Raw genomic sequence first — 22,471 nt, 5'->3', positions numbered from 1 at the left:
AATTTTACAGTTTCTTCAAGATAGGTCTTAATTCCCAATTCCTTTTCTGGGAAACTCCAGCCTGAGTGCTGGTTCATATGATTTGCTAGAAATTGTGCACAGCAAATCATCACACATTGCTGTGTTATAGCTAATTTTATCATCATTATTATTACTATTATTGTGAAAAATAACATATGTACAAAAAAGCAATACATTTCAAAGCACATTGCAACAATTATTGTAGAATAGATTTCAGGGTTTGGTATGGGTTATGATTCCACAATATTAGGTTTTTACTTCTAGCTGCTCCAAGACACTGGAGACTAAAAGATCAATAGAATGATTCAGCACTCATACTCAATTGTTAAACCCTGCCTTCTCTGTATAACTCCACCATCTCCTTTGATCTTTCTCCCAATCTTTAGGGTTATTTGGGCTATGCCCATTCTAACTTTTTCATGTTGGAAGGATACAGGTCATTTATTTTTAAAAATAGTATCAACCAATTGTATGAAACTTTACATTTTTTATTTTCACTTCAGATTTACTAAGCTTTTGGGTGTTGCATGATGATCTTGCAAAGATGAGGAATGGTCAGTGGAAAATATGAACCAAGAAAGAGAGTACATGAGGAGGAGCATGAGTTTCTCTCCTTGCAAGCAGCCTTCACACATATTTACCAGTTAGAAATTAATTTGAATTAGTGATTCCTTTTTATAAAATGCTGATCTCCTGGAAAAGTAAAGTCTTCATATCTTAGGTTGAATTAACCTGACAAACATGACATCACTTAGCCAAGAGTGCCCTGAGTTCATGAGATGAGAGACTGGGAGACAAAAGTATAAACTTTGAAGCAGAACTCAAAAAATTTTACAGCTGAGAGGGCTTACAGATCAACTAGTCCAACTACTTCATAGATGATAAAATATGGGGTCCTGTCAGCATTCCCAGACAAGTCACTGGGAGTGGAGACTGAAATCCAAGACTCTTAACAGCAGTGCTCTTTGCACTACCCCATCCAGCCTGTGAGAGAAGAAAGAGCTCTGGGTTGAGGAAAAGATGTGTCCTTTGCCAGCAAGAAAGATTTGGGAGAGTTTCTGTAAAGGGTGATGGAAACATTTTGGCAATGGTTGATGGAGTTGGTGGCACAAGATTGAGTATATAATTAACACCAGAGAATTGTATACTGGAAAAGGGGATGGGGTGGGGTGGGAGGGGAGAGTTAGGGTTGTATACAAGTTAATGCACACACAGAAACCCTTAGAACTGTACAACACGAGCAAACACTAATAATGTGCTAAAAGTCAATAGCATAATTAAAATATTGTCTCATGAATTGTAACAAAGATACGACACTAAAGCAAAGTGTTAATAGGGAAAACGGTGAGAGAAGGGCAGAGGAGAACCCTGTACTTCTTGCGCGAGTTTTCTGTAAACCTACAACTGCTCTAATTAAAAAAAGGGGGTGGGGTGGGGAAGAGACTAAGTGGGCCCTGTGTCTGGAGAAGAGAGACGGGAAAGAAAGCAATAGTGAAAAAGAGGTGATTGTCAAGTTTTATCTCCTTTGTAATTGTATCTAGGGCTCCGTGATAGTCTCTGTATAAAAGAAAGTTGTTTATATTAGCAGAAGCTGAGTTAACAAAATCAGAACTGGGTTGGAAGGCTACAAACCTCAATTTCCCTTTACTAAGCCTGGTTTCTCTACTGCAGGAAACCAATTGAACTTCTGCAGTTTACAGCTCTTTATCTACCACTTCACATCCCATCTGTCCCCCACCTGGAGAAGGAAAGCCAGAAATTCAGTACACAATACAAATATGAGGGATTTCCCTATTTCCAGCTTATTCCCCTGTATCTACTATATCTGGAAATTGGGAGCGCCATTTAGGGTAACCATGGAAATATTACTGGCCTCTGTCGCGTTTCCTTCCTTTTCTTTGCTATTAAAATCTGTTGCTCTTTGATTTCAGTAAGGGCGCCCCACTTCTGCTGGCGTCCCGATTCTGCAGCTCGGCCCTCTGCTCAGGGATACACACGTAGGGCATAGGAAAACGTTTTTAAATTAGGAGACCGTGTAAACACGAGAACGGGTGAGATTTTCACCAAAGGGGCATCAGTCCCACTCACTCCCGGTCTCCAGTTTCGGGGTTTTGGAAAGCGGACTAAGAACACACTACAAGTCCCAGGACACCTCGCAGCGATGGTGTCCTCCCAGGGATCCTTCCCTCGCTCTTGTGAACGGCGAAAATAAAGGTTCCGCTCGCGGCGCACTGCGGGTTGGTTTGTTTTTAAGGGTGGTGACGGAGGCTGGGAGCCCGGCCGACTGCAGGCGGGGGCGTCAGAAGGCGGATTCCTCCTCCCTGAGGCACTGGGGGGCGGGGAGGAGGGAGGCCGGGCCAGCGGCCGCGGGCCGAGCCGCGAAGACCCAGCGGGCTGAGGAGATGGAGGGTGGCGAGGTACCTTGGGCAACCGAGTCCGTTTCGGGTCCCGGCCCGGGAGGCGGCGGAATGATTCGCGAACTGTGCCGGGGCTTCGGTCGCTACCGCCGCTACCTGGGGCGGCTGAGAAAGAACCTGCGTGAAACCCAGAAGTTCTTCCGCGACATCCAATGTTCCCATAACTGCGGCTGTCCCTCCTCCCCCACGGACGGCAGCAGCCGGCCCGAGTCTGGCCCTGCTCGCGATGTCGCCGAAACCCTGCAGCAGGCGGGTAAGGAAGGCAGCCCCGAGGGAGAGAGAGAGCTGAGGAGGCAAATTGGAGGGTGACTTCACCCCTGCCGCTGCGAAACAACCCCCAGATGAGGGGAAACTGGGAGCCTGGCCGCTTGGCGGGGCCCCGGGCCTGGGCCGCGGGATCCGGGATGCCGGGCGAGTGCAGCCCTCTGGGTGGGGGAAGGGTGCCGCGGGCTCGACCGGGAACGCTGGGGTCAAAGGTCTCCCGGGGGCTGGCGTTCCCCGAGCCGGGCCGGGGGCTGCGGTTCGCAGGCGGGAGGGGGGAGAGGGCCGGTGTTTGGAGAGGACGGGGGTTAATCCGAGGAGCGGGGAAAGTTGCTCTGAGTTGGGGAGTGGGCAGTTGTGGGTCAGAGATCCTGTTTAGGGGCGGAAGGGTCGCAGGATGGAGAGGGACAGTAGCAGGTTGCCCCCGGAGCTCGAGGAGACCCGGAGACTGTAGTGGGGTGTCGCGCGCGCGCGCGTGTGTGTTTGATTTTGTATGTAAAGTGCTTTTACATCAGTCACAGGGCAGCTCGGAAAAAGTAAGGAATGCACGCTAACTGGAATTAGGGGTCGCAGAAGGAAATGATACCTGATGGGGGTCAGGGGATTGTGAGAGATGGCACCTCTGCTTATCGTGAAGAAGGTAGAGAAAGGGAAGGGATCATTCTGGTCCACCTTTGGATTACCACCGACTCTTGCCCTTCTTGACTTGGTTGTTTCTGGGATGTGCTGGAGACTCCAAAGCACTTAAAATCCTGCGTGTTCTTTGATCTTTCCTAAGTTCTTGCTTCCTCTTAAACTCTAATATTGGTGGGGAACTGGAAGGTTTGTCAATTCCTGCGTCCTATTAGGAAATAGCTTAAATTGGAAAGGAGAAGGGACGGGCAGCCCATGTAGTTATGTATCTTGGGGACAACATAACAAAGTCAGTGAGTTTAATGTAGTGTTTCTCAGGCTTGAGTGTGTTTAAAAGTTACCCTGGAAGCTTGTTAAACATGCCATGGCTTGGGCTCCACTCCACAGATTCTGATTTAGTAGATCTGGTGGTGTTGGTAATCTCTAAGTATCTAATTTAAACATAAAAAACTCTGAGAATTCTGGTGCAGGTTATTTAAGATGCACTTTCAGAGACACTAATTTAGATGCTGATAGTAAATTTGAACATGAGACTCATAATGGAATGAACTGTTAAACATTTCTGAGTTTGTGTGTTGGGCCCTATATTCCTGAGATTCCAGAACTAGGGGTAAAAAATAGGATAGTAAAATTCTGGTATCATCCAGTGATAACTATTCTATTTCGTTGGCCGGAATGTAAATTAAAAAATCTATAAAATTATTATATCTCCTGGAAGTAATGGGAGGAAGAGGAAGACTAGCTTTGCTGAAGTTTCAGTTTTGATATCTTATGTCTAGAAATTTGTTGTTCTAGAAATGGGTTTATAGAGGGAACTGATTTCTGTGAAGCCTTAGAAAACAACTGATGAAAGGGCTAATGTTTTGGGAGATGATCTTTTTACCCTCTCCCTAAATATTTCTTCCCAGCAGCTTTCCCTGCTCAGAAGTTCTTCTCATACTTGATCTAAAAGCCCTGTAGTGGCATTCTTATTTTTAAATAACTTTATTTTAGAATTTACTACTGAAAAAAAAAGAATAGATTCACCTCAGAGAGATGGAGATACTGAAGGTACCTTGATTGATTCTTGTTACTATTCTTTAAATGCCAACTTAAATACAAACGTACTTTTGTATTTTGCATCATTGGCTTTTCTAGTTGACTGCATCATGAATTAATCGTTGTGTATTTAACCCTGTTCACCCTCTGGATTCTGTGCATCTAAAATAAAACACCTGGGGAAGGTTCAGATGACAGAATTGGAAGCAATTTGATGTTGTTCATAAAGTGCTTCCATTTCTTTCAGTGCAGGAAATTTTATTTGCAGGGGAGGAAAATGAGCCCTATTTTTCCCAAAAGGAAAAATTATTGAAGTGGCACTGACTGTGTGTATGTTGAAGATGCCATTTTTTCAGCCATTTAGGTAATCATGTTAGAAAGTAGAAACTGCACCTTAAAAGACAGCCAGCTATTGTTCTTTCCTTTTACAGGCTATTTTTACAGGCAAGATCAAGTTAGTTCAGAGATTGTCTCAACTTTCTTTTATGATTGTTGGTTTCTGATTGATAGGAACTTGGAATGTTAGGGAAGAAACATTCAATTCTTAACAAATCTCTAGAGGGTTTTAATCATTGTTTAGAATGGAAGTATGCTTCTAGAGTGGATGTGATATAGTGTTTGAGCAATTTAAGATCACAGATTAACTCTGAATTTGAAATTATTGCACTGTAAGTATGGCAACAATAGTAAAACAGTTTTCATGTGTTCATACCATTTACGATGTCTTATAATACCAAACATTTGTGTTTCATTTTAAATCACAAAGGAGGTGGGATTTAATAATGCTTTTCTCTTAATTTTGGTAGTGTTATAAGGAATTCACTGGGGCCAGAGTAGAGCACATGGAATGTACGTGATGTTTTAGAACTTAAAAAAAGTAGGTGAAATGAAACTCTAAAATGATCTCTTTTTTTGAGAGTAGTTTGGACTGTACAAAGAAAACTTAATTGTAAGTGAAGTTTCCTTGATTCATTCTCTCCACTGCTACCCAAGTAATTGCCCTTCTTTTTCATTAACTATGGGGAATGAGAGCAGTATCCTTCTATCCATTATTTTCCTGTCAGCAGATTCAAAATAATGAGATAAAGGTTTTGAGCACTTCTGAAGAAAGGTGGGGTTGAGTATTACAAAGTAGCAGAGAGAAAGCATTTTTCCTTTCATGATCCAATGGAGTTCCTAGTTGTTGCAATTTATCATAACCCTCTCAATCTTAAAAATTTGGAATGACTCAAGTGTATCTAGTTGGAATGCTCTAGTTTGTGCTGCATTCCTTCCATCTTGAATGACCTTGGACAGATTACAACTGCTCTGTTTCCTTATCTGGAAATGGGGATTATAATAGTGTTTACCTCCAGGGTTGTTGGTAGTTAACATATGTAAGTATTTAGAATAGTGCCTGGTAAGGCATATATGTAAGTATTTAGAATAGTGCCTTGTAAGGCACTGTGTAAGTATTACCTACATTTGAGTGCCTCTTATGTGCTGGTTGCTACGATATGAATACAGAATAAAGAGTCAAAGACTCTTTTAACTTTTTTTTTTTTTTCTTACATGGGCAGGCACCGGGAATCGAACCCGGGTCCTCTGGCATGGCAGGCAAGCATTTTTGCCTGCTGAGCCACTGTGGCCTGCCCAAAGAGTCAAAGACTCTTTTCCTCTGTTTACTGGAGATCAGTTTTTCCTTTCAGTATAGAAACGGGGTTGAGAGGTCCTCCTGGAGGTTTTTCTTATGCATTAAGTATATATCTCCTAAGAAAAGAATCATCGTTATAGAACACGGATTCATTTGTGTCAGATGATGGATGAAAAGGACTAGCAGAACCTGAACTTGTCCTCTAGAAAAATATACTCTAACCTAAACATATACATATGCAAGGCCTGAAACAGAAAGCAGAGAGCTGAGGTATGGCTAGATTATAAGCATTTTATATCAGATACAATTCTTAAGACTTTTATAGCTCTTTGCCTTTAGTTAGCTGACGGCTGTTTTTCTCAACATTCTTCACCTTCTTTTTGCCATAGCTAGTATAATCTGGTTGTTGGAATTAAAAAGAAGAGGAAAGGCACTAGTGTACTTATTTAAAATAGATTTTTTTTTTTACTTAAAAATGTGTATGGATCACAGTTTAAGTGGCAGAGAGACATTTGGGGAAAGAGATCAAAAGTTGGGAGAGAGGAGATTCTTTAAGCCTGGTTTCATATAGCTGCCATTTTTATGGGCTGAGAAGTTAAGTTGTGGGGATAAAATACAGAAATAATAATACTGAGACTGGGATGGGAGTGTGTATTCTAGTGGGTTGCCAGGATCTATTTAGGAGAGCTGCCTGGGGATTTTAATGTAAGATCAGTAGAGATGGTGTTATAATTATTATTCTTATTTACTACTTTTATTACCTTAGATTACTAAAGCCCCATTTCCCCAAGCAGATCTAAAACCAACTTTTTTTCCCCTCAATTCTCTTCTGATATGGAAGCAGCATATAGTCATCAAAAACACAAGCATTTGAGTCAGATCTGGGTTCCTATTCTATTCAGTCTTTTATTAACTATAAGACTTAGGGCAAGTTATTTAACCTCTTTGAATCTTGGTTTCTTTATATATAAAATGAGAGTAATACAAAAGGTCACAAAGGATATGATTCCATTAATATGAACAGGCAAATCCATAGAGGCAGAAAGTAGATTAGTGGTTGCCAGGGAAGGGGTCCTTGGGGTATGGAAAGGAAAATGAGGAGTGAAGGCTAATGGATTCAAGGTTTCCTTTCAGAGCAATGAAAATGTTCTGGAATTAGATAGTGGCGATGGTTGCACTTCTTTGTGAATATACTAAAACCCACTGAATTGTGCACTTTAAAAGCGTGAATTTTATGGTATTTGAATTATAGCTCAATCAATCAAGCAATCAATAAATTGAGAATGATAATACCTACCTCACACGGTTGTTGTGACATTTAGAGCTAATGTACATTAAGGCACTTAGCACAGGCATATAGTTAGTGCTAAATATTTGTAACTTTTGGAATGTGTGTGTGTGTTATGTGGTTAGTGAAAGTTGGATTAGGAAGTTGGAACATGGGGTTGGGGGAAAGAATAAGAGGTGCAGAATGATGGAATGTGGGACAGATCAGTTTTGAGCTGGAGCCAGATTTAGGCTCATGTCGCCCAGCTCCCAGTCCAGTTCTACCTCTGTGATTACTTCCCTGTTCTTTTCTCTTCTGGCCATGGGAATATAAAATGCATGCTGGCAGTAGAGACATTTTGTTACAAATGAGTCATAACCTGCCTCTGCAGCTTGCTGTGGAACCCTAATTTACTTCAGTGGGAGCCTTTATCTGATTGAATGTGTATAAAGTGACATTATCTACTTAGGCCTCTAATTCTAGTTCCAACTTCCTAACTTTTAGGGGATCAGGCTCTTTTCTTTGTTTGGTGAAATGACCTCTTCAGGCACAATGACTCTTTGCCCCCTTTCCCATTCCGAGAATCATCCTTTACTGGAGTGATCTTCTTCCATGGCTCAGGGCAGGCCACTTTTGAAAAGGATTGGATAATTTCCCTTGTTCTTAAAAGAAAAAAATCATTATTACCTTTAAGCTTGTTATCATTGCAATGTGTTTAGTTTAAAATTCATTACCAATTTCAATATCGTTAGTTCTTTAGCCTCACAAGTAGTTAAAAAAAAAAAAAAAAAAAACCACATGGATTTTTTTTTTGGGCAAAATAAGCAGTTTTTCTTTTTATTTCACACAAAACTAAAAGCTTTAAAATATAGACAGTATTATTTTAAATTTGTATATTGATTTACCTTAGTTTTGACCAGATCAGTTTCACCACATTTTTAATCAGTGTTTGATCATTTTCAGTTTTTTTTAACAGTTGCTGTATGGATTTATCCTGACTTTCAGAGCTGGAGAGCTAAATCTGAAGTCTCAGGTTTCACACAGATATTTGAAAGTCCAGGAAACTACTAGGCTATATAAAGAGGAAAATATTTCATAATTTAAAGATAACAGTTAATGCTTAAAATCTAAGCTTTAATTTTCTAAGCATTTTAAAACAAAGCTACTTTCAACGATAAAAATTTAGACAGTTGCTTATATTAAGAAACCATAGCAGAGGGTTTGTTCTCTTTCATTTTACACATTTAATAGAGCTCTGACCTAGCTGACCAAATATACTTTTAGGAAATATTAGAGCAAACCAGAAACACATGGATTTTAATAAAAATCCAATCTGTGTTTTAAATTTTGCTTTGCTCTGTCCACTTACCAGCGTCTTATATTCTTTCTTCATGCTTCTGCTCTCTGTCTTGCTAGATTTAGGAAACAAAGAATAGTCCCACAATAAATGCACTTTTCAAAAACATAATCTTTTGAAAATAAAACCTTAGAAGTACGTTATTGAATTAAAAAGTATTGGCAAAGTCCCTTGAGGGATGGGAGGAAAAATATGGAACTATCAACCTTTACCATCAGGGAAACTCCTGATATGGTCTCAAATGTTAGGGACTCCCAAGTCAATTGGCCAAGCCCTTAATCTTGAGACTTGCTCTTGTGAAGCTTATGTATATGGTGGAGAAGCTAAGCCTACCTATAGTTATGCCTAAAAGTTGCTTCTAGAGGACCTCTTTTTTTGCTCTGATGTGACCTCTCTCTCTCTAAGCCCAACTCTGCAAGTAAAATCATTGCTCTCCCACCATGTGGGACGTGACATCAGGGATGAAAGTCTCCCTGATAACATGGGATATGACTCCTGAGGATGAATCTGGCCCTGGCACTGTGAAATCAACAATGCCTTCCTGACCAAAAGAAGGAAAAATTGTAACAAATAAGGTACCAGTGACTGAGAGTTCAAATAGAGTCTAGAGGCTGCTTTGGAGGCTACTCTTATGCAAGCTTCAGCTAGATAATTGCTGTTTATCATGGTTTGGCAAGCCCCAATCAAAACCATTCCTGCCAACCCTAAAGAACACCTAGGGCTTTATCTGAGATTCTACAGAGGTTGTGTACACTATTGATTACTTTCCAGAAACCTACACCCTCCAGCTGGGTTCCTAGGCCAGATAAGTCCTGAAACCCAGAGGGCCAGCCTTTCTAGAGCATCTACTAGTTCCATCCCTTTATCCCATATTATTGGCAATCCTTTCCAGCATGAAAAATTTAGAATGGGCATAGCCTAAATACCCCTAAGGATTGGAAGAAAGATCAAGGAGAAGGAGGAGTTATAACAAAAAAGATAGGATTAAACAAATGAGTATGACTGCTGAATCATTATATTGATATTTTTGTTAATTTCCAGTGTCTTGGAGCAGCCAAAAGGAAAAACCTAAAATGAGTGAACTGTAACCCATACCAAACTCTGAATTCTGTTCTATAATTAATTGTTGTGGTGTGCTTTGAAATTTATTGCTTTTTTAATATACATTATTTTTCACAATAAAAAATTTAAAAAAATGAAGGGCAAAAAAAATGTCATTGAAGTAAAAGGGAATACAAATTTCACCTTTTACCCATTGTTCAATTCCTTCAGGCTCTAGACATATAGATCATGCTTTCATTTATTTACTTTGTGTGTGTGTGTGTGTGTGTGTGTGAGATAGTTATGCATGTATTTGTCTTACACTGCTTACTAGATTGTGGCTGCTTAAGGGTGAAGACTTTGTTTTATTCATCTTTGTATCCCCTGCAATGCCTACCGTGGTGCTTTATACACAAAAGGCAAATAAATATCCATTAAATTATTTCCATGGCTGAGATATGGTTTGAAAATATGGAGTGATGGTTTGAAATTAATGCAAATGTGGTTTTCCTTTTCCACTGTAGAAGACTTATTATTTATTTATTTTGTATTTTTTTCTCATACGAGATATGGGGTTTTGTAATTCACCCACATTTTACTATCCAGAACCATAAAAAAAGAATGAATGGTATGCGTTTGATAGATGACTGGACAAGCTGGAGTTGCATGCTAAAACAGAATACTAGAACTTCACCACAGTATAGGAAGTAAATCCTTAATACTTAATATTCACTCAACAGTGTGCACGGGTGGTTTAGTGATGAATGCTCGCCTTCCATGCAGGAGACCTGGGTTCGATTCCTGGACTGCGTACACCCCCAACCCCCCGAAATATATATTCACTCAACCAATATTTATTTATGGCTTAACATTGCGCTGGGCACAGGTCATACAGTGGTGAGCCACTCTGTTAACAGATTATTAATTCCAAATTGATGGTATGAAGGAAAGAAGGAATAGTTTCATCACATTCCTTCTAGAGAATTTTCTACAAATTGGCTACCTACTTAACCATTAATTGTCTTTGAGGGGGTGGGGGTGGGGCATATGGGAGCTGTGAGATTAAATGGCATTTATAAAAATAGGAATTCAGATGCTCTACTCACATTCTGACAGTGTAGGAAAATTGGGCCTATTCTTTCTTTGATGGGATAATTAAATCATCCTGTTTATATGGTTCAAATGCAGCATGCATTCAGGAAAATTAGAATCTCTTTCATCTCCATGTCTTTCTCAGAGATTACTCACAGTGAAGCCATATAAAAGACTTGAAGTATGTGGGTATGATCCCCCTCCCCCCCCCGCCCAACAGTTGTACGACTTTGCTCTTTACTTCTTGTAGAAAAATAGCCCACATTTAGGGATGATGGGTTTTCCTTCCTACATGGCCCAGGGAATCTGGACCTTGTTCACAATGTTCATTATGTATATAAAGGGTAAATCCATGCAGAAGATACATATTTTTCGTATCTCTCTCCCGGAGGTCTGGCCAGGGACCCTTAGGATATCCAGTCTAGTTATAGGCCATTCCGGGGCTTGAAAATGACCCAATTCTTTTGCAAAATGCAGAGTTTGGTGATCTTGGGGATCCTAAAACTTGACACTTGAGCAAAGGAGAACAGATGTAGCAGTGGTTGAGATGTGTGCTGCCCTTGATTTGCGTTATAAATCAGGCTTTCTTAGAAAGTTCCCTTGTACATAATTCCCCACCAAAGTCCATACCAAAACTGAAGGAAAGTTGATTAGAGCATGGGGACTCATCAGTATCCCCTTTGGGCCCCCATTGTAGTGCCCGTCATGTGCAGTGCATTTTTCTTTCTTCTTCGGCAGGCAGTGCGAATGGCTTGGATGTATTCCCCAGCTTTGTGCCTTGTGCCTCTGCGAACCATTTGACCACCGCTCTCTTTGCAGTTGGGTTTTAAAATATGCTTCCATTGCCTGGAGAAGGAAGTAGGACTTGAAGATTGTTTTGCTTTTCACTTGTCAAACTAATGATGCATCAGAGCTATCCCAAAGAATGATGTCTTTGGGTTGTATAGTTATAAATTTATAATTTTTTTAACTCACTTTTTTTTTTTTTTTTTTTTTTTTAAAGGAAGGAAAGACAGAGAAGGAAGGAAGGGAGGAAGAAAGGGAAACATTTTTAAACATTTTCTTGTTTTATTATATTTTGTTTGTTTGTTTGTTTTTTACATGGGCTGGGGCCGGGAATCGAACCGGGGTCCTCCGGCACGGCAGGCAAGCACTCTTGCCCGCTGAGCCACCGCGGCCCGCCATTAACTCACTTTTTTTTAAGTGCTTTTATTCCCTTTCTTTTTCACAAATGTTTAAGTGTCTAACTTTAGCTTCATTAGACTAAGAGCTTTAGTGCCTTATTTAAACTGGGCAGATTTCAGCATAGCACTTTTTACCCTTGCCAATCTATGTAATGGGGAGAGAGTTACAGGATTTTTTAAAAATCAAGCCAAATTTACCAGAGCAAAGGCCCTGCCATAAATGCATCTAGATTACAAGGCAGATTTAATAAAAACTGCTTCCTTAGAGGGACTGAACCAATTTGGAGTTTACTTTTTAGGAATATTCCATACAACATTGACTCTAGTCTTGACTTTTAATATTATGGAGATATGGAAGTTTAAGGAAGAATGTGGAAAAGTAGTAGGAAGAAAGTTATTTATTTTATATTATTTTTTTACTTACAGGAACCCCACTAGGGAAACCTGTTTCAATTTCTCCTAATTTACCAACTGGCTTACTCTGCTGGTTCTTGCTTCATGGAGAGAAATGGAGACATTCTGCTGCCCCAACTTGGAAAAGTGGTTTGTTAGTATACGATATAAGTAATTCATTAGTATATGATCAGGAGAAGGCCAGCACTCCTGAAAAGGTTGAGATATGTTCTCTATTGCGAGTAAACAGACGGGACTACTGCAAGGCAGTACAAGGTCAAGCTTTCTCTGGTGGCTTTTGTTTAATGAACTTGATGGTTATATGTAATTTTCATCAAAGTGTCCTATGCTGGAGCACAGATATTGTTCTGTATTTCTTAGCCATGTGGGTTTGCATTCTAAATCTGATCCTGAACCAATTACTTAGATTAATGTCTTGAACTCCTAGACTCTGAACTGGCGACAGTAAACCACCCATCACAAGAAAATTGAAGAGAGAGAAGGTAAAGTACAGGCAAAAAGTGGTAAAACTGAAGAAACCGTTACGGTTCAAATTCTATTATACTATTTGATGTGTTTTTCCAGCTGTTTTTTCATATCATGTAAAATTTAATCTCTTGATCTCTTTCCTCAGAAATCCCCAGAGCTAAGTAAACTTTGTTGGGTATCCTTTTAGATCATTAAAAAAGAAAATTTTATTTTGAAATAATTTCAAACTTAAATAAAATTTGCCAGAACACTACAAAGAGCTTGTTCCCCCAGAATTCAGATTCTCCTATTATTGTTTTAATGGGTTTGTTCCATCACCCATTCTCTCCATGTATTTCTAGTCTTTTTCTGAACCTTTGAGAGCACAAGTAGCAAATAGGTTTTCCTATTACCTCTAAACACTTCCGTGTAAATTTCTCCCAAATGACGACATACTTCTATGCATACAACTCTCAAAATCAAGAAATTAACGTTGATTTCAATACTACCATCCAGCTGCACACTCCATTAAGTTTTGCCAAATGTTCCAAGAATGTCTTCTTTTCTTTTTAATGCAGGAGCCTATCCAGGAACACATGTTGCATTTAGTTGTCATGTATTTTCACTGATGATCCTGTTCCTCAGTAAACCTCTTTCTACTAGCTCTAGCATCCATTGACAACTCCCACCTGACTCAGTGGTGATTTTTTTATATCTGTCATTTCTTTTACATTTATTAGGTGGCATTCTACTGTAAGGAAGATTTTCCTTTTCCCTTTGTTTGCTTTCTTGCTTGTTTCTTATTTGTTTATATCAGTGTAGACTTGTACAGTTTTTGTCAATGGTTGTAATCTCTTACTATCACTTTTTATTTATATGCTCAAATTCTTCCCAATTTGGTCTTTGAGCCCCACTTTAAGCTAGTTTCTGTGTCCTTTTGATACATCCCCACCTTTGGATCATTCTTAATTATTAAGCTGTAAGATGCTGTCTTCCAAATGACAGGAACTGTGTTCTCTATGAAGGCTGAGTTAGTTTCCTTCGAGGAATGGTTTCCATCTCTGGATCGCATAAATTAAAACTTCAGTTACCAACCATGTTTTAGCTCTTTCTGCACCATGACCAGCCTCAAGAGCAGTTTTGCTTGAAAGGAAATTGTCAGCAGGCTGCTAAGTACATTCTCTTAATTTCAGATGGCTCCTAGGGGCTAGAAGCCTCTGGGGAGGCTGTCTCCCTCTTCCCAGATACCAGTCCAATCTGCCTCTTGAAAACTATTTGACATCTTAATATGGCTACCAGATAGGATAACTGTCATGGTCAGGTTCATGTGTCAACTTGGCCAAGTGGTGATACCTGTTTGTCTGGTTGGGCAAGTACTGGCCTGTCTGTTGCGATGAGGACATTTCATAGAATTAAATCATGATCATGTCAGCTGCATCCACAGCTGATTCCATTTGTAATCAGCCAAGGGGCGTGCCTTCTGCAATGAGTGATGCTTAATCTAATCACTGGAAGCCTTTTGAGGAGGATTCGGAAGAGACAGGCTCCCTTCCTGCTTTGGCCAGTGAGCCTCTCCTGTGGAGTTCATCCAGACCTTCCGTCGGAATCGTCAGCTTCAAAGCCTACCCTGTGGATTTTGAACTCTGCATTCCCACAGTTATGTAACACACTTTTATAAATTTTATATTTGCGAGTGTTTACTGTTGATTCTGTTTCTCTAGAGAACCCTAACTAATACAACTTGGTACCAGGAGTGGTTCTTAAGAAACAGAATCTTAAAAATGGGTTTTTGTGAATGGTTTTCTATTCTGACTAGACTCAAAGGCACTAAGGACTCTGATTCCCATAATCAGAATGACACTCCCAATCCATGGAGTGAATTGGTAAAAGAGATAGTCAAAATATCACCATTCGATTCTCCTAATGCTTCGCTTGTATGAAGCCAGGCTCTGGGGGATAATGTTTTTGACTCTTTTATGGAGTTTTGTGGAAATAAGAGGTATAGAGATGTTGACTGGTTGTTGTTAGATACACTGGATACATTAAGGAGTGAAAGATAGGGGCTTAAGTCTTCAAATGAGAAGTTTAAGTGCTGTCTGACAGATGTAGAAGTTTCTGTGAGTATCCTGAAGGAAAATCTTATTTCCTGTAGCCATAGACTTGAGATCTCTGAAAATCAGACTCAGAATCTTATTGTTAGAGAAGCAACTTTACAACGTAAACTGAAAATTCATTGTTGTGTGGTGTCTACCATTAAAGTGAGGGCATTGATTGGAAAGGAGTGGGACCCTGAAAAATGGGATGGTGACATATGGATTGATAATGATGTCGGGGGTGAGGTTGAAACCCTAGGTCATGCTGAGTCTTCTCTAGATAACCCTGTAATAGTCTGCCCTGAGGACATAGACGCCTCATCTCCTGCCTGCCTTGAGAAGTTGGCCACCCAACCTCCTCCTGAAGGGATTAGCCCTAGAGTGATTAATCCTGTTTCACCAGATGAAACTGCAAATGAATGCCCTGAAGCAAATGGCTTGGAAGATATTTCTAATTCTTTTCATGACCCACCCCCACCAACCCTCTTTTCTTCCAGACCTATAAGTAGACTAAAGTCCCAACAGACCCATAAAGGTGAGGTGCAAAGTATCACACATGAGGAGGTATGTTATACTTCAAAAGAACTGTGTGAGTTTTCCAATTTGTATAGACAGAAATCAGGTGAGTATGTGTGGCAATGGATTTTAAGGGTGTGGGATAATAGTGGGAGGAATGTAAGGCTGGATCAGGCTAAATTTATTGATATGGGCCTACTAAGCAGAGATTCTGCATTCAGTGTTATAGCTTGAGGGATTAGAAAAGGTATTAACAGTTTGTTTGGATGGTTGGTTGAAACATGGATCAAAAGGTGGCCGACATTACCTGAGGTTGAAATGCCAGAACTGCCCTGGTATAATGTAGATGAGGGGATCCAGAGGCTTAGAGACACTGGAATGTTAGAGTGGATTTATCATGCAAAGCCTGCTCTTACACCCCAGGAATGTCCAGAGGATGTATTTTTTACCAGAACAGTGAAAAATAAATTTGTGAGAGTAGTGCCATCATCCCTGAAGAGCTCTGTAGTTGCACTTCTCTGTAGGTCAAATATTACTGTGGAAACTGCTGTCACTGAGCTGGAGTCCTTAAACACAATGGGGATGACCAGATCCCTAGTTGGCAGAAGCCAGGTGGAAGCACTTAATTGCCAAAGACAGGATAGACGTGGCTATTATAATAGACAGCAAATTCAAAGCAGAAGTCAAAATTACATGACTCGCAGAGATTTGTGGCATTGGCTAGTAAATCATGAGGTACCTAGAAATGCAATAGAAGGGTAGTATACTAAATTCTTGTTCGAGCTGTATAAACAAAAGAGTTCTAGGTCAAGTGAACATAAGTCTAACCTGAATTACAAAAACAACAGAGTCACAGCCCCTTAATCAATTTCCAGACTTGAGACAATTTACATACCCAGGGCCCCTTGAATGAAGGGGAAGCCAGGTCCCTTTGGGGGAGTACCTTATTACACTCCCACAGCTTTATACTGTTAATCTTCCTCTAAGCCTTCCCCAAGGAGGTCGACAGCCTTTTACCAGGGTAACTGTGCATTGGGGAAAAGGAAATGATCAGCTATTTCAGGGATTATTAGACACTGATTCAGAAGTGACTAATTCTAGGGGACCCAAAACCTCACTCTGGTCCACCAGTCAGAGTGGGGGCTTATGGAGGCCAGGTGATGAATGGAGTTTTAGCTCAGGTCCATCTCACAGTGGGTCCAGTAGGCCCCCGGACCCATTCTCTAGTTATTTCCCCAGTTCCAGAATATGTACTTGGAATAGACATACTGAGCAACTGGCAGAATTCCCACATTGGCTCTCTAACTCATGGAGTGAGGGCTGTTATGGTGGGAAAGGCCAAGTCAAAGCCACTAGAACTGCCCCTACCCAGCAAAATAATAAATCAGAAGCAATACCAGATTCCTGGAGGGATTGAGAGATTACTGCTACTCTTAAGGACTTGAAGGATGCAGGGGTGGTGATTCCTACCACATCCCCATTCAACTCTCCTATTTGGCCTGTGCAGAAAACAGATAGGTCTTGGAGGATGACAGTGGATTATCATAAGCTCAACCAGGTGGTAACTCCAATTGCAGCTGCTGTTCCAGATGTGGTATCATTGCCTGAGCAAATCAATACATCCCCTGGTACCTGGTAATGCAGCTATTGATCTGGCAAATGCTTTTTCTCAATAGCTATTAGTAAGGACCACCAGAAACAGTTTGCTTTCAGCTGGCAAGGTCAGCAATATACTTTCACTGTCCTACCTCAGGGATATATCAACTCTCCAGCCCTATTTCATAATCTTGTCCATAGGGACTTTGATCATTTCTCCCTCCCACAAGAGATCACACTGGTCCATTATATTGATGATATCATGTTGATTAGACCTAGTGAGCAAGAAGTAGCAACTACTCTGGACTTACTGGTAAGGCATTTGTGTGTCAGAGGATGGGAGATAAATCCAACAAAAATACAGGGGCCTTCTACCTCAGTGAATTTTCTAGTTGTCCAATGGTGTGGGGCATGTCAAGATATCTCTTCTAAGGTGAAGGATAAGTTGCTGCATCTGGCCCCTCCTACGACCAAAAAAGAGGCACAATGCCTAGTTGGTCTCTTTGGATTTTGGCAACAACATATTCCTCATTTGGGTGTACCACTCTGGCCCATTTATTGAGTGACCAGAAAAGCTACTAATTTTGAGTGGGGATCTGAACAAGAGGCGGCTCTGCGACAGGTCCAGGCTGCTATACAAGCTGCTCTGCCACTTGGGTCGTATGATCCAGCAGATCCAATGGTGCTGGAAGTGTCAGTGGCAAATAGAGATGCTGTTTGGAGCTTAGGCAGACTCCTATAAGAGAATCACAACACAGACCCTTAGGATTTTGGAATAAAGCCTCACCATCTGCTGCAGATAACTACTCTCCTTTTGAGAAACAGCTTTTGGCCTGCTACTGGGCCTTAGTAGAGACTGAATGCTTAACCATGGGCCACCAAGTTACCATCAGACCTGAGTTGCCTGTCATGAGCTGGGTGTTGTCTGACCACCAAGCCATAAAGTTGGGCATGCACGGCAGCACTCTATTGTAAAATGGAAATGGTATATATGAGATAGGGCCAGAGCAGGCCCTGAAGGCACAAGTTAGTTACATGAAGCAGTGGCCCAAATGCCTATCGTCTCCACTCCTGCCACATTACTTTCTCTTTCCCAGACCAGAGCTATGGCCTGTTGGGGAGTTCCTTACAATGAATTGACTGAGGAAGAGAAAACTTGGGCCTGGTTTACTGATGGTTCAGCATGATATACAGGTACCACCCGAAGGTGTACGGCTGTAGCACTACAACCCCTTTCTGGGGTGTCATGGAAGGACAGTGGTGAGGGGAAATCCTCCCAGTGGGCAGAACTTCGAGCAGTGCACCTGGTTGTTCGTTTTGCTTGGAAGGAGAACTAGCCAGAGGTACGTTGGTATACTGCCTCATGGGCTGTTGCTTATGGTTTGGCTGGGTGGTCAGGGACTTGGAAAGATCATAATTGGAAAATTGGTGACAAAGAGGTCTGGGGAAGAGTTATGTGGATAGACCTTTCTGAGTGGGCTAAAAGCATGAACATATTTGTGTCCCATGTGAATGTGCACCTGAGGGTGACTTCAGTAGAGGAATGTTTTAATAATCAAGTGGATAAAATGACCTGTTCTGTGGATACCAGTCAGTCTCTTTCCCTAGCAACTCATGTCATTGCCCAGTGGGCTCATGAAGAAAGTGGTCATGGTGGTAGGGATGGAGGTTATGCATGGGCTCAGCAATATGGACTTCCAGTCACCAAAGCTGACTTGGCTACAGCCTTCTGAGTGCCCAGTCTGCCAGCAGCAGAGACCCACACTCAGCCCCCGATATGGCACCATTCCCCGAGGTGACCAGCCAGCTACATGGTGGCAGGTTGATTACATTGGACCACTCCCTTCATAGAAGGGGCAGCAATTTGTTCTAACTGGAATAGACACATACTCCGGATATGGGTTTGCTTTCCCTGCCTGCAATGCTTCTGCCAAAACTACCATCTCTGGGCTTATAGAATGCCTCATCCATCATCATGGTATTTCACATAGCATTGCTTCTGATCAAGGAACACATTTCACAGCAAATGAATTACGGGAATGGGCACATGCTCATGGAATTCTCTGGTCTTACCCTGTTCCCCATTATCCAGAAGCAGCTGGATTGTTAGAATGGTGAAATGGCCTTTTGAAAACTCAATTACAGTGCTAACTAGGTGGCAATACCTTGAAGGGCTGGGGTAATGTTCTCCAGGAAGCTGTATATGCTTTGAATCAGCGGCCGCTGTATGGTGCTGTTTCCCCCATAGCCAGGATCCATGGGTCCAGGAACCAAGGGGTGGAAATGGGAGTGGTACCACTCACTATTACCCCTAGTGATCCACCAGAAAAATTTTGGCTTCCTGTCCCTGCGACCCTGAGCTCTGCTGGTCTATAGGTTTTAGTTCCAAAAGGAGGAGTGCTTCCACCAGGAGAAACAACAGTGATTACATTGAACTGGTATCTAGGACTGCCACCTGGTCACTTTGGACTACTTATGCCCCTGGATCAACAAGCCAAGAAGGGGATTACATTATTGTCTGGGGTGATTGACCCTGACTATCGGGGAAATAGGACTGCAACTACACAATGGAGGTAAAGAGGAGTTTTCGTGGAATATAGGAGATCCCGTAGGGCGTGTTTTAGTACTACCATGCTGTGTGATCAAAATCAATGGAAAACTGCAACAACCCAATCCAGGCAGGACTACCAATGGCTCTGAAACTTCAGGAATGAAGGTTTGGTTTGCCCTACCAGGCAAAGAACCACGGCCAGCTGGAGTGTTTGCTGAGGGTAAAGGGAACATGGAATGGGTAGTGGAAGAAGGTAGTGATAAAGATGAACTACGACCATGTGATCAGTTATAGAAACAAGGACTGTAATGCTGTGTTGTTCGTGTTGTACTATTTAAGTTGTAAGATATCAAGTTTAAGAATGAATATTACCCATGGACTTGTACCCTATTCTGGAGAGACTTAATGTGTTTCCAGTTATATGCAGGACAGTTGAGTATTGTTAGGTGAAAGAAAAAATGTGTGTTTTATATTTAGAAGTTAGGTATGGTTTAAGGTGATACGTACAGCTGCCAAGTTGACAAAGGGTGGACTGTCATGGTGAGGTTCATGTGTCAACTTGGCCAAGTGGTGATAACTGTTTGTCTGGTTGGGCAAGTGCTGGCCTGTCTGTTGTGATGAGGACATTTCATAGAATTAAATCATGATCATGTCAGCTGTATCCACAGCTGATTCCATTTGTAATCAGCCAAGGGGAGTGTCTTCTATAATGAGTGATGCTTAATGTAATCACTGGAAGCCTTTTAAGGAGGATTCAGAAGAGAAAGGCTTTCTTCCTGCTTTGGCTGGTGAGACTCTCCTGTGGAGTTCATCCAAACCCTCCTTTGGAATCATCAGCTTCACAGCCTGCCCTGTGGATTTTGGACTCTGCATTCCCACAGTTATGTGAGACACTTTTATAAATTTTATATTTGCGAGTGTTTCCTGTTGATTCTATTTCTCTAGAGAACCCTAACTAATACAGTAACTTCAGAGGTATTTCTGCCAGCTTGACCTTTCAACTTCCAGTAGAGCTTTGACTACTTGAATGCATTTCAATTTGTAATCTCCAAAAACCATTTCCTTCAATCAAAAAATCTTGTACTAGGTCCTGAAAAGGATTCTGAAACCCAGACTACCTAAGTCTTCTTCAAATGGGTTTGCCTCCCCTTCACAATCTTCTAAATTTAGCTGAAAGTTAGAGAGCTTGTTGGGAATGATGAATAAATGTTTCTTAGCTAGAATAATTTCTCTCGCTCTCAGCTTCTGGGCTTTTTGCAGTTAAATCATTTGAAGCTCAGAGTAGAATTGATTATAGTAAAAAAGAACATAAACTTACTTTTTCAACTTGGAATTTGTCCTTTTCTTTACCTTTGACACATATAGTTAATAGGAAATAAAGGATGCCACTTAATTGTGGAATGCATATTTGCATCTCTACTTCAGTTAGCTATAAGATCCTTTTTGTATTTTGTCCACTTTTAGAAGAAGACTTGTGATAAAAAGAACTCCTTTACAGAAGGAGGGTAGTCCTTAGGTAGCAGAAACAAGGATTGCAAAAGTTACTGTGTTGAGGCTTGAATTAACTCTGAAGTCCCTTGTCAACCTTATGAGTTGTAATAGTATAATAAGGTAAAGGTGTCAATTTCTAGTTCACTTACTCCACATAATGCCTTCCCTACCTAGACCATAGGTTGCTTACCCTGGCCTACATTCTCCTCTCATGAGTATATGTTATTGATTGGTGTGAAAAACAGGCTTGAAGGAAAGTGAAATGATGCAAGTCATTGCCATTAAAGCCAAAAACAATTCAGATAAAATACTAATCCTGATGGTTCACTAGTGACATAAAAAGGTCATCAGCATTTCTCCCTCTTGTCCATCTTTTCTGGAACAGTCTCAGACCTGAAGAGTAATACACACTGACTGCTAAGAGAACATTAAGAATTTCTCTGAAAAGCACCTTGATTTGTTTTAGATAAAGAACTCTAGAGATCTTACATAGAATAATGATCACTTTTTTTTAAACTTTTTTATTAATTAAAAAAAATTTAACAAATAAAACATTAAGATATCATTCCATTCTACATATACAATCAGTAATTCTTAATATCATCACATAGTTTCATATTCATCATTTCTTGGAACATTTGCATCGATTTAGAAAAAGAAAAAGACAACAGAAAAAGAAATAAAACGATAACAGAGAAAGAAAAAGATCATACATACCATACCCCTTACCCCTCGCTTTCATTTATCACTAGCATTTCAAACTGAATTTATTTTAACATTTGTTCCCCCTATTATTTATTTGTATTCCATATGTTCTACTCTTCTGTTGATATAGTAGCTAAAAGGAGCATCAGACACAAGGTTTTCACATTCACAGAGTCTCATTGTGAAAGCTGTATCATTGTTCAATCATCATCAAGAAACATGGCGATTGGAACACAGCTCTACATTTTCAGGCAGTTCCCTCCAGCCTCTCCGCTACATCTTGAACAAGAAGGTGATATCTACTTAATGCGTAAGAATAACCTCCAGGATAACCTCTCAACTCTGTTTGGAATCTCTCAGCCACTGACACTTTGTCTCATTTCACTCTTCCCCCTTTGGTCGAGAAGTTTCTCTCAATCCCTTGGTGTTAATTCTCAGCTCATTCTAGGGTTTTTCTCAGTCCCTTGATGCTGAGTCTCAGCTCATTCCAGGATCTCTGTCCCACGTTGCCAGGAAGGTCCACACCCCTGGGAGTCATGTCCCACGCAGAGAGGAGGAGGGTGGTGAGACTGCTCGTCATGTTGGCTGGAGAGAGAGGCCACATCTGAGCAACAAAAGAGGCTCTCTTGGGGGTGACTCTTAGGCCTAAATTTTAAGTAGACTTGACCTATCCTTTGTGGGGTTAAGTTTCATATGAACAAGCCCCAAGACTGG

The 22,471-nt window shown here is 41.0% G+C and overlaps 1 protein-coding gene across 8 annotated transcripts in view; it reads left to right on the top strand.

Annotated features, from left to right (window-relative positions):
• The first annotated feature begins 2,291 nt into the window (after positions 1-2,291).
• The window catches only part of DSTYK (dual serine/threonine and tyrosine protein kinase), a 75,421-nt gene continuing 55,241 nt past the window's right edge, over positions 2,292-22,471 (top strand). For 6 of the 8 annotated variants that reach the window (XR_013174262.1, XR_013174260.1, XR_013174258.1 and 3 more), the window contains exon 1: positions 2,295-2,691. Coding sequence is in view for 3 of the 8 variants with exons in the window: in XM_077157545.1 (XP_077013660.1) it covers positions 2,424-2,691 (268 nt within the window). In the remaining 5 variants the exon portion in view is untranslated. Of the gene's footprint in view, positions 2,692-12,370; positions 12,492-22,471 lie in introns of all 8 variants that reach the window. The other 2 variants (XM_077157547.1, XM_077157546.1) reach the window with 2 other exon arrangements.

The sequence above is a fragment of the Tamandua tetradactyla genome, chromosome 4 (assembly GCF_023851605.1).
Source record: "Tamandua tetradactyla isolate mTamTet1 chromosome 4, mTamTet1.pri, whole genome shotgun sequence".
NCBI lineage: Eukaryota > Metazoa > Chordata > Mammalia > Pilosa > Myrmecophagidae > Tamandua > Tamandua tetradactyla.
Note: the sequence above shows the minus strand (reverse complement) of the source record. Positions and strands in the feature narration are given on the sequence as shown.